This window comes from Magnusiomyces paraingens, assembly GCF_902498895.1.
Source record: "Magnusiomyces paraingens strain CBS 517.90 genome assembly, contig: contig2, whole genome shotgun sequence".
Lineage (NCBI taxonomy): Eukaryota > Fungi > Ascomycota > Dipodascomycetes > Dipodascales > Dipodascaceae > Magnusiomyces > Magnusiomyces paraingens.
Window position 1 is genome coordinate 2,050,682 of NW_022474068.1, and position 13,308 is coordinate 2,063,989.

The window sequence follows — 13,308 nt, forward strand, 5'->3', positions numbered from 1 at the left end:
TTATTTTTTTTTTTTTTTTTTTATTTTAATTTATTTTTTTTTTTTTTTCAACTTTAAACCAGCAAACATCTTGACCTTCACCACCTTCTTTGCAAATCAAAGTGCGCAATGCCTGTAAGTTTTGTTTGTTTTTTGTGCCGATAGTTGTGCTAACATGTCTTTTTCTTTTAAAAAAAGTCCCACCATATCTCTCATATGACACCCGCGTTGGGTGCTCTCGGGGAAGAGGCTGCGTCTTTCCCAGATACCGTCTCCGATAAGGCCGCCATCAGTCTGATGCCGTCCGTGGACTCATCTGCTCCGCGCAGCATTGAAGAAGCCCAGGAGCACCGGCTCTCTCTTGACGCTGAAGTCGATCCTTTGGATGATTCTCCACCTCCAACATCGGCTCCATCGTCCTCATCTTCTGGCACTACCGCCAACCCGTACCCTCTCATCTATAACCCAAAAGATTCACCGTCTAACCTCCACGTCTCGGGCCGGGTTATCAATGCACTCTCGCAAATGCCTCACGCAGTAGTCTACAACACTGACGACAAGACGTTTGATCTGCGGCACCGGCGCGGCAACTCAGCGCTTTATTCAGCGCTCAGTTTCCTCAAGAACCACGAACACTGGGAGTCTCTAATTGTGGCCTGGACAGGCGAAATTGAAACCAAGGCCACCGTGGCACTTGATAATATCCACCAAGACAATGTCGACATTTCTGCAGAAGATGCAAAGCTCATTGAGCAAAAGTACCGCGAGCGTGAAACGGAATACGGCGAAACACATCCTATCTGGCTCCTGGGTCAGGACCAGTTCCGCTGGAGAGAATACGCAGAAAAAATCATTTGGCCAATCCTTCACTACATTCAAGGTGAACCTACCGATGGAATTCAAGAACAGCAATGGTGGCGGTCTTATCTGGCCTTTAATGAAGCATATGCTAATCGGATTATTGACATTTACAAGCCAGGAGATATTATCTGGATCCACGACTACTACCTGCTGCTGCTCCCACAACTTTTGCGCATGAAACTCCCTAATGCTTACATTGGCTCCTTTCTGCATTCACCCTTTTCATCTTCGGAGTACTTTCGTGTCATTCCTAAGCGCAAAGAACTTCTCGAGGGCATGTTGGGTGCAAACTTGGTGGCAACACAGAGCTATGCATTTTCGCGGCATTTTATCTCGGCTTGTACCCGTCTGCTCAACCTGGAATCCCGACCCAATTACATTTCTGCCTACGGTGTCCATGTCTCGGTCGACACTATCCCTATTGGCATCGATACAGAAGCTGTTGAGCGAGATGCCTTTTCACCCATTGTCGACAAGAAAGTTTCTGCGCTGCGCTCGCTGTACCCTTCCATGAAACTCATTATTGGCCGTGACCGTCTCGACAGTGTCCGTGGCGTGGTCCAAAAGCTCTATGCATTTGAAATGTTTCTCAATCTTTATCCGGAATGGATTGGCAAGGTAGTACTTATTCAGGTGACCTCACCAGCATATGCAAACACAGACAAGATGGAGGAGAAAATCGCCGAGATGATTTCCCATATTAACGGCACCTACGGCAGCCTGGACTACTCGCCCATCCAGCACTACCCGCGCCATGTGGCCCGTGACGAGTACTTTGCCCTGCTGCGCGGAGCCGACCTTGGTCTCATTACTTCTGTGCGCGACGGCATGAACACCACCTCGCTCGAGTTTGTCATTTGTCAAAAGTTTAAAAACTCGCCTCTTATTCTTTCCGAGTTTACAGGTACTGCTGGTCTGCTTGTGGACGCCGTTCAAGTCAACCCTTGGGACTCGGTCGGAGTTGCTCAAACAATTAATCAGTGTCTGCTGCAATCTCCAGAACGTAATGCTGTTGTCCAAGACCATCTTTACAAAACCGTCACCAGTAACACGGTGCACGACTGGGTCGTGCGGTTCCTTTCTCGATTGATTCACAACTTGTCTCGTCATGACCAGTCTCACATGACGCCTACCTTGGACCGTGCTTTGTTGCTCCAACAGTACCAAAAGGCCGAAAAACGCTTGTTTTTGTTTGACTACGATGGCACCCTGACACCAATTGTGCGCGAACCATCAGCTGCTATACCCTCAGCTCGACTGTACAAAACGCTGGAACTTTTAACAAGCGACCCGCGCAACCATGTATGGATTATTTCTGGCCGCGACTCAGAGTTTCTCGATAAGTGGCTGGGCCACAACAAGGCCATTGGGTTTAGTGCCGAGCACGGGTGTTTTTTCAAAAACGAAGGGTCCAGCGAGTGGGTCAACCTGGCTGAGCAGGTCGACATGTCATGGCGTAACGATGCGCGAGCCATCTTTGATTACTTTACGGAGCGCACGCAGGGCTCGCACGTCGAGGTCAAACAGGCAGCTCTTACCTGGCACTACCGCCGTGCAGACCCCGAGCTGGGCCAGTTCCAGGCGCAGGCGCTTAAGGCGCAGCTCGAGAAGCAGCTTGTGAGCAAGTACGATGTCGAGGTCATGGAAGGCAAGGCCAACATTGAGGTCCGGCCACGCCAGTTCAACAAGGGCGAGATTGTTAAGCGATTGGTCAGGGAAATTGGAGAGGGGCTTGATGGGGGGCGCCCAGGGTTTGTTTACTGCTTGGGAGATGACAAGACAGATGAGGATATGTTTACCGTGGTTTCGGGGCTGTCCACTCCGAGTGTTGAGCCCAGTGGAGACAATGAGGAGGTTTCTGAAAGTAATGCAAAAGCTGCTAAGGCTGCCTACGAGCGTGGACTTGATGGGCTGTTCCCGGTCACAGTGGGGCCTGCCAATAAGCGTACTGGAGCCGCCTGGCACCTGATAGACCCGGAGGCAGTTCTTGACACTTTGGCGGTGCTGACTGGCGAGATTCCACTTGAGGAGGTGGTTGGGTTGGTTGACATTGACGAGCGTGGACGGTCAGTGTCGAGTGCCGGTCTGAGTTTAAATGCCAGCAATGGGGCACATACCGTTCCCGGGTCCGAGGATCTGAGCATGGACGGGCCTTGACGGGTTGATTGTCTTGGTTTTGTATGTAGTATATAGTAGCTTATTTATTATAACTATAACTATAACTCTATATATAATAATAATAATTAATTAATTGATTAATTAATAATTAACTATAATAATAATAATAATAAAATAATTAAGGTTTTCACGTGACTGAAATTTTTCTACTGCTAACTGCCTCCCCCCCTCCCTTTTGGTCCGCTGTTGCTCTACCAAAAAAATCTCCTTGAAAAGGACAGCAAAACTTCCCACCCAAACCCTTTTCAACGGAACTTTCAACGGAACCTCCAAAGTCCCGACATGTCGCAGCTCCTTCAAATTGCCGGGTCCTTTAAGAACCTGGCATATACTGCCCTGCCAATACTTGTCCCAATGGCATGGCGGTCCGGTAACAAAGTGTACCACACACTCAAATCACCAAAGTACCGCGCGCGCATCCACCCGATCTCGGCACGCAATCTGCGTGTCGTCCTGGTCCTTGCAGCTGCCACCGTTGCTCTACTGCTGTTCTACACGCCCATTGCACGGGCATCCGAATTTAATATCTTCCAGATCACAGAATCCCGTCTCCAAACACCGATCGAGGTAGTTGCAACCCGGTTCCGTGTGCTCTATGCAGCCCCTGGCGCAGAAGGAGGCCAGCCGTGGCTCTCAGAAGCACAGGCTCGTATGCCCCGGAACTTGCGCAAGGCCGCAGCCTTCACAACAGAAGCTTCCTGGGAACGGTTTTTTGCAAGACTCACAACCCTCGAGGGAAGAGTCCTTTACACAGGCTACGGTTCAAACGCATTCTTGCACTGTGACTTTTGCCGTACTGACGCTCCGTGGACTTTCTTCCTTTATGTCCTCCCGGCAATCCTAGCCCCATACATTGCCAATCTCGGGCTCGTTCTTATGGTCACCCGTGGACCACGCAACTTCATCACTACCACTCAATCCGCTCAATGGACCTCCATCTTTGTGACCATCACTATTGTGCTGGCCGTCCTTGATGTGGCCCTATTTTACAGTTTCCCCACAACCCAGTTTGCCATGCAAACCCGACACGCTGTCTCTCGTGATGCCGCCCTTTGGATCTACCGCGAGGCACACAAATACCGCGCAATTTTCCTGGCCCTCGTCGACGCTAGTCTCGCCTTTGTTGTTTGGCTAGCAGGCACCGGCCGTCTTTGGGATAATTCCTTCACAGAGGACGGCTACTACCGTTCCACTCAGCGCGCCGTCCAGGCCCTCGACATGGCTGTCCAGCGTCTCCGCGTGTCCACCATGCTCCACTCCCATGTCATTGCACGTAACAAGGATTTCCGCACAGCCTATGAACAATGGGGTGAGCTCGAGCAGCTTTTTGACCAGAAACTGCGCGAGGCTCCCAAAGTCAAGGAGGCCCGAAAGTCTGCTCAGCAACGCAAGGCTGCTCTTCTTCGAAACGTTGAAGCTGAGGCCCAAAATCTTATAGAAAAACTTTAACTCAATTCTTAATATTATCTCTATATAAAAAAAACCTCTCTAATCAACTCGGTTTAGCTGTGCCTCTACCGTCTTCTTCAACTGCTTGTTACGCTTATGCCGGCTTTGCACAGCTTCCATATTGCCCGCCTCGCGCTCCAAGTTCTCCAAAAGCACTCCATTCATCCACCCCCATAGAGCACTTTGCTCCTGTTCAGCATCTGCCACCCCACGCCGCGCCAGCCGCTCTCGGTCTTGTACCGTCATATCACCACCGCCGTGGCCCGCAACACCAGCCACCACCGCACCCACCTGCAGGTTGTCCAGCCGTACCGCAAATTGCACCAGAACCGCCAGCTTGTTATGATCCCGCGGCCCGCTATCGTAGACTGCGTCCAGCAGTTGCAGCGCCCACTGTACCATGGGCGACGCATGGGTCGCGCACACCGGCCGCAGCAGTTCTCGTCTGTAGTACGCCGACGGTGTTTCGTTCGACTTGGCCCCCTTAAGCGTTTGTTCTTTAATCATGCTGTTTCTTCGTCCGGCTTCTGCACCAGTCGATCCACCATCATCCTCGTCCCGTCGTTGTTCTTCCATCTTGGAAATAACCTCAAAGTTATTGTACTTTTGCGCCTGCGAGCCTTCCAGTACAAGCACAAGGTTTATTGTCGCTATAATATACAGCCCTGACGTTGGTGCGACGCATGGGTGCTCGCGAATCTTAAGGTAAAATTGAATAGCATTGTGCATATTCCCCGAGGCTTGGAAGTATGCTCCAGAGAGGTAGTATGTCAACGGGGTAAACATGTCGGCGAAATTGGCGGGTAATTGGCGTGTTGTATGTAACAGTTCCTTTAGGTATGCGTCATCAGTCCATTGCGAAGCCAAAAATCGTTCCAGAGTAAGTAGCAGCAGCGTATAGCACTGCATGATGCGCAATCGGTCATGGTGCGCACGTGCAGTGCGTAAACTCATGGCCAGTTCCGGTGGCGATTCCAGCTCGGCCTTAATTTTGGCCAGCCCCTGTTGCAACAAGTGTGCTGCCAATTTGGCCTTCCCACGTATTCGTAGGTTGATTAGCCCGGCTAGCAGATATGCCAAAATGTTAGCCTCCGACGGACTGATCCAGCTCACAACAACAGTCTTGCTCTGTAGTGTGCTTGTTTCCATTTGCAGAGTTCCGGGCTTGCCACCTGCAACTATAAATGGCTCAAGAGGAATGTCAATGGTATCTTCGACCCATGGGTTATTCCCCTGTTCTTCTTGTTGCCGCTGGAGCACGTCAAATAGCTCATCCTGGGCGCGGTCCAGGGCCTTGTAGTCGCACAGCTCCACAAGAATTAAAATCTCGTAAATCACCCGCATATACACCATTTGTAATGGGATCTGCTTGGTTTCTAGTGCCTTTGCCTGCGCAAGAAAGTTTAAAATCTCGTCGGCATTGTTGCTTCCCAGCTGGAATAGCTTCAACGCATGCATTGTAAACGCTAAATGTGCAACGTTATCCTGCTTGCCCTTAAACTCTTGCAAAAATCCCAGCTGCCGGATCCCCTCGTTGGCTTCTTGCAAAGTATTAGCATTGAACAGCACAGAAATCTTTAAAAACATGAATGAAAAGTATGCCGTTGCGTCCTCCGACTGCTCCGCAAGTGCTTGTGACTCTGCAACATATGCGTCCAACATTGTCAAAGTAGTTTTTGTCGATGTCCCAGGAGAAAATGCCATCGCCTTGACAGAAGCATACTTGAGCTGCATCGCCAGTGTGTAATAATTGTACGATTTGGCCAGCGTTGTTCCACGGCTCACCAATTTTGTGGCTTCCTGCCAGTTGACAGATTCTTCGGATAGCAAAGTTGCAAGTTTTAAACGTACTTGGATTTCAATAAATGGGTGCACTCCTGGTTCACTCAGAATCGTGTACAAACATGCAATCGCGCACGCAACAAGCATCCGGTAAATCTCCACTGTTTGTCGACCACAAACAACGTCCCACGAAACGCCATGTGCTGATGCAAGGTACTCAAAAACCAGCGGAAACATGTTAATATGTAGCGACGAACTTGCAGGGTCAATCTGTTGATCCAATTCTGCTAATGAGTCGCCCTCGAGTTCGGACTCTGGCTCTGGCTCTGGCTCTGGCTCTGGCTCTGGCTCTGGCTCTGGCTCTGGCTCTGGCTCTGGCTCTGATACTAGTTCTGGTTCTGGTTCTGGTTCTGGTATTGGCTGAGGCTTAGATTTTTGTTTTTGTTTCTTTTCTTGAGCTGGCTCAAGCCTTGAAATCGGTCTGTATTCTTCTGGAACTTCAGCCGGTTGATTTTGAACTTCTGGGTATTGTTGGTTATATTGAGGGTATTGTTCTTGCTGCTGTTGTTGTTGTACCGGATACTGTTGCTGAGCCGAGTACTGCTGCGGTTGAGAAGGATGATATTGGGCTTCATATTGTTGTTGTACTGGGTATTGCTGAGCTTGGGATTGGGCTTGAGCCTGGAATTGAGCTTGAGCTTGAGCTTGAGCTTGAAGTAGCTGATACTGAGCCTGTGCCTGTGCCTGTGCCTGATACTGAGCTTGAGCCCGTGCTTGGGCCTGTGCTTGTGCTTGAGCCTGAGCTTGTGCCTGAGCCTGAGCTTGAGCTTGAGCTAGTGCTTGTGCTTGTGCTTGTGCTTGTGCTTGTGCTTGTGCTTGTGCTTGTGCTTGAGCTTGTGCTTGAGCTTGTGCTTGAGCTTGAGCTTGTGCTTGTGCTTGTGCTTGTGCTTGAGCTTGTGCTTGAGCTTGTGCTTGTGCTTGTGCTTGTGCTTGTGCTTGTGCTTGAGCTTGTGCTTGTGCTTGAGCTTGTGCTTGTGCTTGAGCTTGAGCTTGTGCTTGAGCTTGTGCTTGAGCTTGTGCTTGAGCTTGTGCTTGAGCTTGTGCTTGAGCTTGTGCTTGAGCTTGTGCTTGAGCTTGTGCTTGAGCTTGTGCTTGAGCTTGTGCTTGAGCTTGAGCTTGTGCTTGTGATTGTGCTTGAGCCTGGCCTTGGTACGGTACATGTGCCGAATACTGTTGAGTATTTTGCACCGGATATGCTTGCTGTCCCGGGTACTGCTGCTGATATGCAAACTGCTGTTGTTGTTGTTGAAGTTGCCCCGCGTACTGAGCTTGTTGAATGTACCCCGCAGGCCCCGCGTACATGCTGTATTCCTGCACACCGGGGACGCTCTGCTGGCCTTCACCAGCGGAAGTATACTGCGCGTAGTACTGTTGCTGCTGGTGAGGATTTGATGGTGGCTGGTTCCGGTTCGGGTCCATCTCTTTGTGCGGTTTCTAAAGAGCTTGTACTTGTTTGTTTACTTTAGGACAAATCCTTTTCAGGCTGGTGGGTGGAAAAAAAAAAAGAAATTGGCGACTGGCGGGTTTGGGCTTTTTTTTTTGGAGTGTTAATTAATTAATGGGTGGAACTGGCAACAATAGCATTCAACCTTACATACAAACCACAATGGGCCGACACGAGCACCGAGATCATAGAGACGACCGACGGGATAACCGAAAAGATTATAGAGACGACCGGTACTCCAGCGAACGAAGAGACTATAGAGATGATCACAGAGACGATAGGAGAGACAATCGGAGGAGTTCCCGAAGAGAAGATCACAAGGACAGAGACTACAGAGACAATCACCGCTCAAGGTCCCCTAGACAGTCGCCCGAACACTCACCGGAGCGTCCAAACTACCATCGATCAGGTCTCCTTGCTCTTGAGCGAAACCGCGTCACTGTTCCTGCCTTAGATAAGCCACGTCGCGGGAACTCAGCTGCAGTAGAGACTGTAGTTCTCAAGTACCACGAGCCAGCTGACCGCGCAGCTTCGCCCCCAGTCCCTGGGTATGCCCTTGTATTGTTCCCCAAGTCTGGAGACCCGTCTCAAACCATCCGTTTAAACAAGCAAACGGCCTTTCTGGTTGGAACTGACTCCCGAGTGGCTGATATAGTTCTGGACGCCGGGCCACCTGTAGCAGAGGGTAAAAGACCTCGAGCTGATGCCCAGCACGCTGTGATCCAGTTCCGAGTCAAACGACGCCGGAATAAACAAAACCAGACTATTACAGAAACTGTTCCCTACATAATCGACCTGGAGTCTGCGCGCGGGACTTATCTCAATGGTGAGGAGGTCCCAGCAGCTTCCTACGTTGAGCTACGTGCGCAAGATGTGCTAGAGTTTGGAGCGCTGCGTGACGAATACGTTTTCATGTTTAATGATGAGAAAAAACTATAAAGGTATTAAATCTAATCTAGTTGTTACCCGTATCTCTGCGGAACAGCCGGCCAAAGCTGCGGATGTTTTCATTAAGCTTGTTGACGGGTTTTTCCTGTGTAATCTTCTCAATGCCCTTTTCCAGCTGGTCCTTGGCCAGCCCAAAGCTCTTGTCGAACTTAGGGATGTGTAAGCTGGGTGGGCTCAACGATGCAGCCAGAGCAGAAACTGCTTCGTTGACAGGAGTATTCCGCCCACCTGTTAAAGCCAGGTCTCGTGAACTGGATGAGCCGCTCAAAAATGACCCAGAGACATTTCGTGAACTAGTTCCTGAGCCATTCATTCCCAAAACACCGTAGCCATTTGACTGAGAAATTGGCTGGTTAGTTAATCTCAAGGAATGCAAGATTGGCGATGATTCTACCAAGTTATCATGGGCCTTCATATGAGCATGGAACAGCTCCATGAACCGGGCCTGTTCACTTCGGGAAAGTCCCTTGAGATCGAGAATCTTGCGGAAATTATCTGCCGATTTGTCGCCAATGAGGTAAAAGTAATTTTGCACAAGACCCTCTGGCGGTGAGGGTTGTGTCAAAATAACTTTAAGAATTGTTTCCACGCGACCAATGGAACTACTGACATGCTTGGTATACAGCGAAGATGGCGTGGGGTCTGCACCTTCAGTCAATGTCGGCAGCTTGAGCAATGTGCTTTTGACAACATACAAATCCAGCAGCATTTGCTCCGAGGCCACCTCAGAAATTGGCTTGCACTTGACGACCTGCGTCAAGAAGGACTGGGCTACGGACTCGACAATCTTGTCGCACACAAGCCTCACATAAGTCTTCTTGGTTGTGTACTGCAGCACTGTCTTGGTTTCCTCCTGCAGTGCACGGTTCAGTTCTTGGACATACGAGCTCTGGTCGCCCACAGACTCGAGCCGGGACCAATTGGTATTGGCCATCTCACGCCATGGCATTTCCAAAGAAGACTCGACGGTATTGACAAGTCGCTTGATGCCGAGATTCACTATGTCCAAAAACCTGCCACGCTCATTGTCAAAGTTAATTTGGTCTTTAAGGTCCTCGTCAATAGTAGATTGAAGTTTTTCTTCCAGTTGGGAAATAGTTGTTGTACAGTAATCAGCGGTAGAAATGATCAGAGCAAGAGTCTTAAAGTCGTCCTTGTCAGACAGCTTATTGGGGAAAGTTGGTCGTAAAATCTGCGAGCAGTAAGTGTCGAGCCACTTGGCAAACAACTTGGAAAGGTTGACAAGAGGATCCCTTGTAGAAAGCTTGGATGTTTGTGCGAGAATTTGTCTGTAGAAGATAAAGAGATCTGCAGACGATGGTAGCACTGTGGGGTCTGGTTCCTGTTCGTCAAGGGCTTGTTTTGGCGGTGGTGGTGCCTTAAATTGTGCAAATTTGAGAGACAGTTGCTTGTCTTGGTACTCAATCCAAATGTTGAGGTGTGGTTGGAATGCCATGGAAATGGCTTTGGCTGACTTGAGCGAGGTCTTGGGCTCTGGGCTCTTGTCAGTAGAACTGCGTGAGTCGCTAACGCTCTCAAATCGTTTTTCTAGGTACTGTTCAAAATCCAAAGTTTCCTGTAAAGCCTGTAAAAGAGTTTTGACATTGACATCTTTGCCGCCATTTTCTGAAAGCAATGATTGGATATCGTCACGGGTAGTGTTGCAAAAGGTATTTGTGAGTTCCTCAGCCATGTGCCACGAGGGATCAAAATACCGAGCATTAGACTCGGAATGCTGTTTGAGCAGTCGCCTAAAATAGGAAAACCGCCGTGCCATGTTTTCTAGCGACCCAGCCTCGTCTGAGTTGCGGAAAATTGTCCGGTACTCATGCAGTTGTGAAGAGCAGTACCAGTTGATGAGCTTGGTTTTATTTTGGTCGCCAAGTAATTCCAGCACGGCCGTCGCATCTGCTAGACTGTTTGCCAGATCAGGATCAACATTTCCCTTCCCTGAAAGAACTGTTTCAAAGTCAGAAAAGATTTGGTCGGTAATTTTCACTTGTATGTCGCCAATTTGTCTATTGAGCACTGCAACCTGAGGAATACTGCGAAAGGGCTTAAAGTAGTCCATTAGTTCTTGGATAGCTGGCAGTGTCTGAGCCATTTCCGCATAGTTTCTAGTAGTTATCAACCCGCCCAGCTGGTCATAAGCCGTAGTGAGCATTTGCAGTCGCTTGAGCACGGTAATGGAGTAAATGAGATTGGACTTTGTGCGGTCAAGCGATATAATGTGCGATGTCATGGTTGTAATTTTGGATTCCGTAGTGTAAGCCTGTGCACGCAGCTCTCCAATTCGCGCATATAACTGTGCTAACGTCTCGGCCTTTGTTTCTTCATGGGTCTCGCTAGCATTCAAACAGATCTTTTGAGAGTTGGCAGCAATGCGCGTCGTCAGTACCTTTTGGTGAGAGTAGACTCGACGCGCAACCTCCGAAAGACGCTCAATGTTGCTTGGCGCTCCAAAGAGAATCTGCAGATGCTCCACGGGGTCGTAGTGCGGGTTATCTAACGCTGCATCCATTGTCTCTGAGTGCCGGTCCGGTCGTGTTTCTGTGCGATATATGGGGTAACCAGGGCGTGGCAGGGTTTTGGTGTGGTGGTTTGGCTGTGTGGTGGCCTTAAAGGCGTGGTTTGTGGTCTGACTGAGTAAATTCCAGACTGACCCGGCAGCCTAATTTTTTTTTTTTTTTTTTTTTTTCATTGCCACCGCCAAACAAAAAAAAATAAAACCATCACAGATTCCCTTTAGAGCCTCTCCAAAGACAACTATCAAACCCACCACAACTACCAACCATGTCGCTCAAGCTTCCCAATGCCCCAGGCACAGGTCTCTTCAAGCAGGGTTACCAAACCTATGCATCTGAAGATGGCGCTGTGTCTAGAAACATCCAGGCTGTGCGTGAAATCACAAACATGGTCCGCACCTCTGTGGGACCCTCAGGCCATAATAAGATTGTCGTGAACCGTAAGTCTACCGATTGTATATTTTGACCTTAACTAATGGATTAGACCTTGGCAAGATCTTCATCACTAGTGATGCCGCTACAATTCTCCGCGAGCTTGAGATTGTCCATCCTGCTGCCAAGCTCGTCGTCATGGCCAGTCAACAACAAGAACAAGAGGTAAGCCCGCCACTACTTTAGTTCCTGATCTGATCTAACATTCTCTAGATGGGTGATTCAACCAACCTTGTGCTCATCCTTGCTGGTGAGTTCCTTTACCAAGCTGATAGCCTTTTAAGACTGGGTCTTCATCCTTCTGAAATCGTTCAAGGCTACGAGCTTGCACGCAAGTTTGCAGTTGATCAGCTCGAGACCTTGATTGCTGATAACATCACCGATCTCACCGACCCAAAACAAGTGTCTAAGGCCGTCCAAACTACACTGGCATCCAAGCAATATGGTAACGAGGAGTACCTTGCCAAGCTCGTCTCCGAGGCCATTGTTCATATTATTCCTCCCAAGAACCCCAATCTTTTTAATGTCGACAATGTGCGTGTCGTCAAGATTCTCGGTTCCAGTCTCGACAACTCCCAGGTCATCAAGGGTATGGTCTTTGGCCGTGAGCCCGAAGGCTCAGTTCAGCATGTTGAAAAAACAAAGGTCGGTGTCTTCACCACCCCCTTTGACATTTCTGCCACCGAAACAAAGGGCACCGTGCTGCTTCATAATGCAAAGGAGATGCTTGACTTCACCAAGGGTGAGGAAAAGCAAATGGAAGCCATCGTCAAGGAGATTGCTGACACTGGTCTACGCGTTGTTGTTGCTGGTGCCGGTGTGGGCGAGCTTGCCCTGCACTACCTCAACCTCGCTGGTATTCTCGTTTTTAAGGTCTCAAGCAAGTTTGATCTGCGCCGTCTGTGTCGGGTAGTTGGCGCCACTCCTCTCCCACGTCTGGGTGCCCCACTGCCTGATGAGCTCGGTGTCATTGATGTGGTCGAGACAATTGAAATTGGTGGTGACCGTGTCACTGTTTTCCGCCAGGAAAAGGAAGCTTCACGAACAGCTACCATTGTTCTCCGTGGTGCCACACAAAACGCTCTTGATGACCTTGAGCGTGCCATTGACGATGGTGTCAGCGCCATCAAGGCCCTGACACGTGAAGGAAAGCTGGTTGCCGGTGCCGGTGCCACCGAGACCGAGCTGGCCTCTCGCATTGTGCAGTATGGCGAGCGCACACCTGGTCTGCTCCAGCATGCCATTAAGAAGTACGGTGAAGCTTTTGAAGTGATTCCTCGCACATTGGCCGAGAATGCCGGTCTGGATGCAACTGAGGTCATGTCTCAGCTTTACTTTGCCCATACCTCAAAGGAAAATGAGTCTCCGGAGACTGCATCCACCGTTTACTACGGTGTCGACATTGAGAATGATCATGACGGTGGCGTTTTTGATGCGCGCGAAAACGGTATTTTTGACATTTACGCGGCGAAAAAGTCGGCTATTGAACTGGCCACCGAGGCTGCCAGCACGATTCTTTCTGTTGATCAGATCATCATGGCCAAGCGTGCGGGTGGTCCTGTCATGCCCACGCCGCAGTCCAAGGGCAACTGGGATGACGATGATTAGTTTGTAGAAAAGTTGAATATTTGAATATAATTTTCCTGTGTA

The 13,308-nt window shown here is 49.5% G+C and overlaps 7 protein-coding genes across 7 annotated transcripts; 5 read left to right on the plus strand and 2 right to left on the minus strand.

Moving 5' to 3' along the window:
- Nucleotides 1-195: 195 nt before the first annotated feature.
- On the plus strand, nt 196-2,997 carry SAPINGB_P002385 (uncharacterized protein; the record flags this gene model as incomplete). Its single annotated transcript, XM_031997104.1, has 1 exon — nt 196-2,997. One exon carries the CDS (start codon nt 196-198, stop codon nt 2,995-2,997), a length of 2,802 nt encoding a protein of 933 aa, XP_031852995.1.
- Nucleotides 2,998-3,300: 303 nt separating this feature from the next.
- On the plus strand, nt 3,301-4,467 carry SAPINGB_P002386 (uncharacterized protein; the record flags this gene model as incomplete). The annotated part of the gene is made up of 1 exon (XM_031997105.1): nt 3,301-4,467. The coding sequence occupies one exon, from the start codon at nt 3,301-3,303 to the stop codon at nt 4,465-4,467; it is 1,167 nt and encodes a 388-aa protein (XP_031852996.1).
- A 39-nt stretch (nt 4,468-4,506) lies between these two features.
- Nucleotides 4,507-6,486, minus strand: SAPINGB_P002387 (uncharacterized protein; the record flags this gene model as incomplete). Its single annotated transcript, XM_031997106.1, has 1 exon — nt 4,507-6,486. One exon carries the CDS (start codon nt 6,484-6,486, stop codon nt 4,507-4,509), a length of 1,980 nt encoding a protein of 659 aa, XP_031852997.1.
- A 53-nt stretch (nt 6,487-6,539) lies between these two features.
- SAPINGB_P002388 (uncharacterized protein) lies at nt 6,540-7,775 on the plus strand (the record flags this gene model as incomplete). The annotated part of the gene is made up of 2 exons (XM_031997107.1): nt 6,540-6,662; nt 6,753-7,775. The coding sequence occupies 2 exons, from the start codon at nt 6,540-6,542 to the stop codon at nt 7,773-7,775; spliced, it is 1,146 nt and encodes a 381-aa protein (XP_031852998.1).
- A 140-nt stretch (nt 7,776-7,915) lies between these two features.
- Nucleotides 7,916-8,692, plus strand: SAPINGB_P002389 (uncharacterized protein; the record flags this gene model as incomplete). The annotated part of the gene is made up of 1 exon (XM_031997108.1): nt 7,916-8,692. One exon carries the CDS (start codon nt 7,916-7,918, stop codon nt 8,690-8,692), a length of 777 nt encoding a protein of 258 aa, XP_031852999.1.
- Nucleotides 8,693-8,708: 16 nt separating this feature from the next.
- On the minus strand, nt 8,709-11,222 carry SAPINGB_P002390 (uncharacterized protein; the record flags this gene model as incomplete). Its single annotated transcript, XM_031997109.1, has 1 exon — nt 8,709-11,222. One exon carries the CDS (start codon nt 11,220-11,222, stop codon nt 8,709-8,711), a length of 2,514 nt encoding a protein of 837 aa, XP_031853000.1.
- Nucleotides 11,223-11,494: 272 nt separating this feature from the next.
- On the plus strand, nt 11,495-13,266 carry SAPINGB_P002391 (uncharacterized protein; the record flags this gene model as incomplete). Its single annotated transcript, XM_031997110.1, has 3 exons — nt 11,495-11,666; nt 11,711-11,823; nt 11,872-13,266. 3 exons carry the CDS (start codon nt 11,495-11,497, stop codon nt 13,264-13,266), a joined length of 1,680 nt encoding a protein of 559 aa, XP_031853001.1.
- Nucleotides 13,267-13,308: the final 42 nt, after the last annotated feature.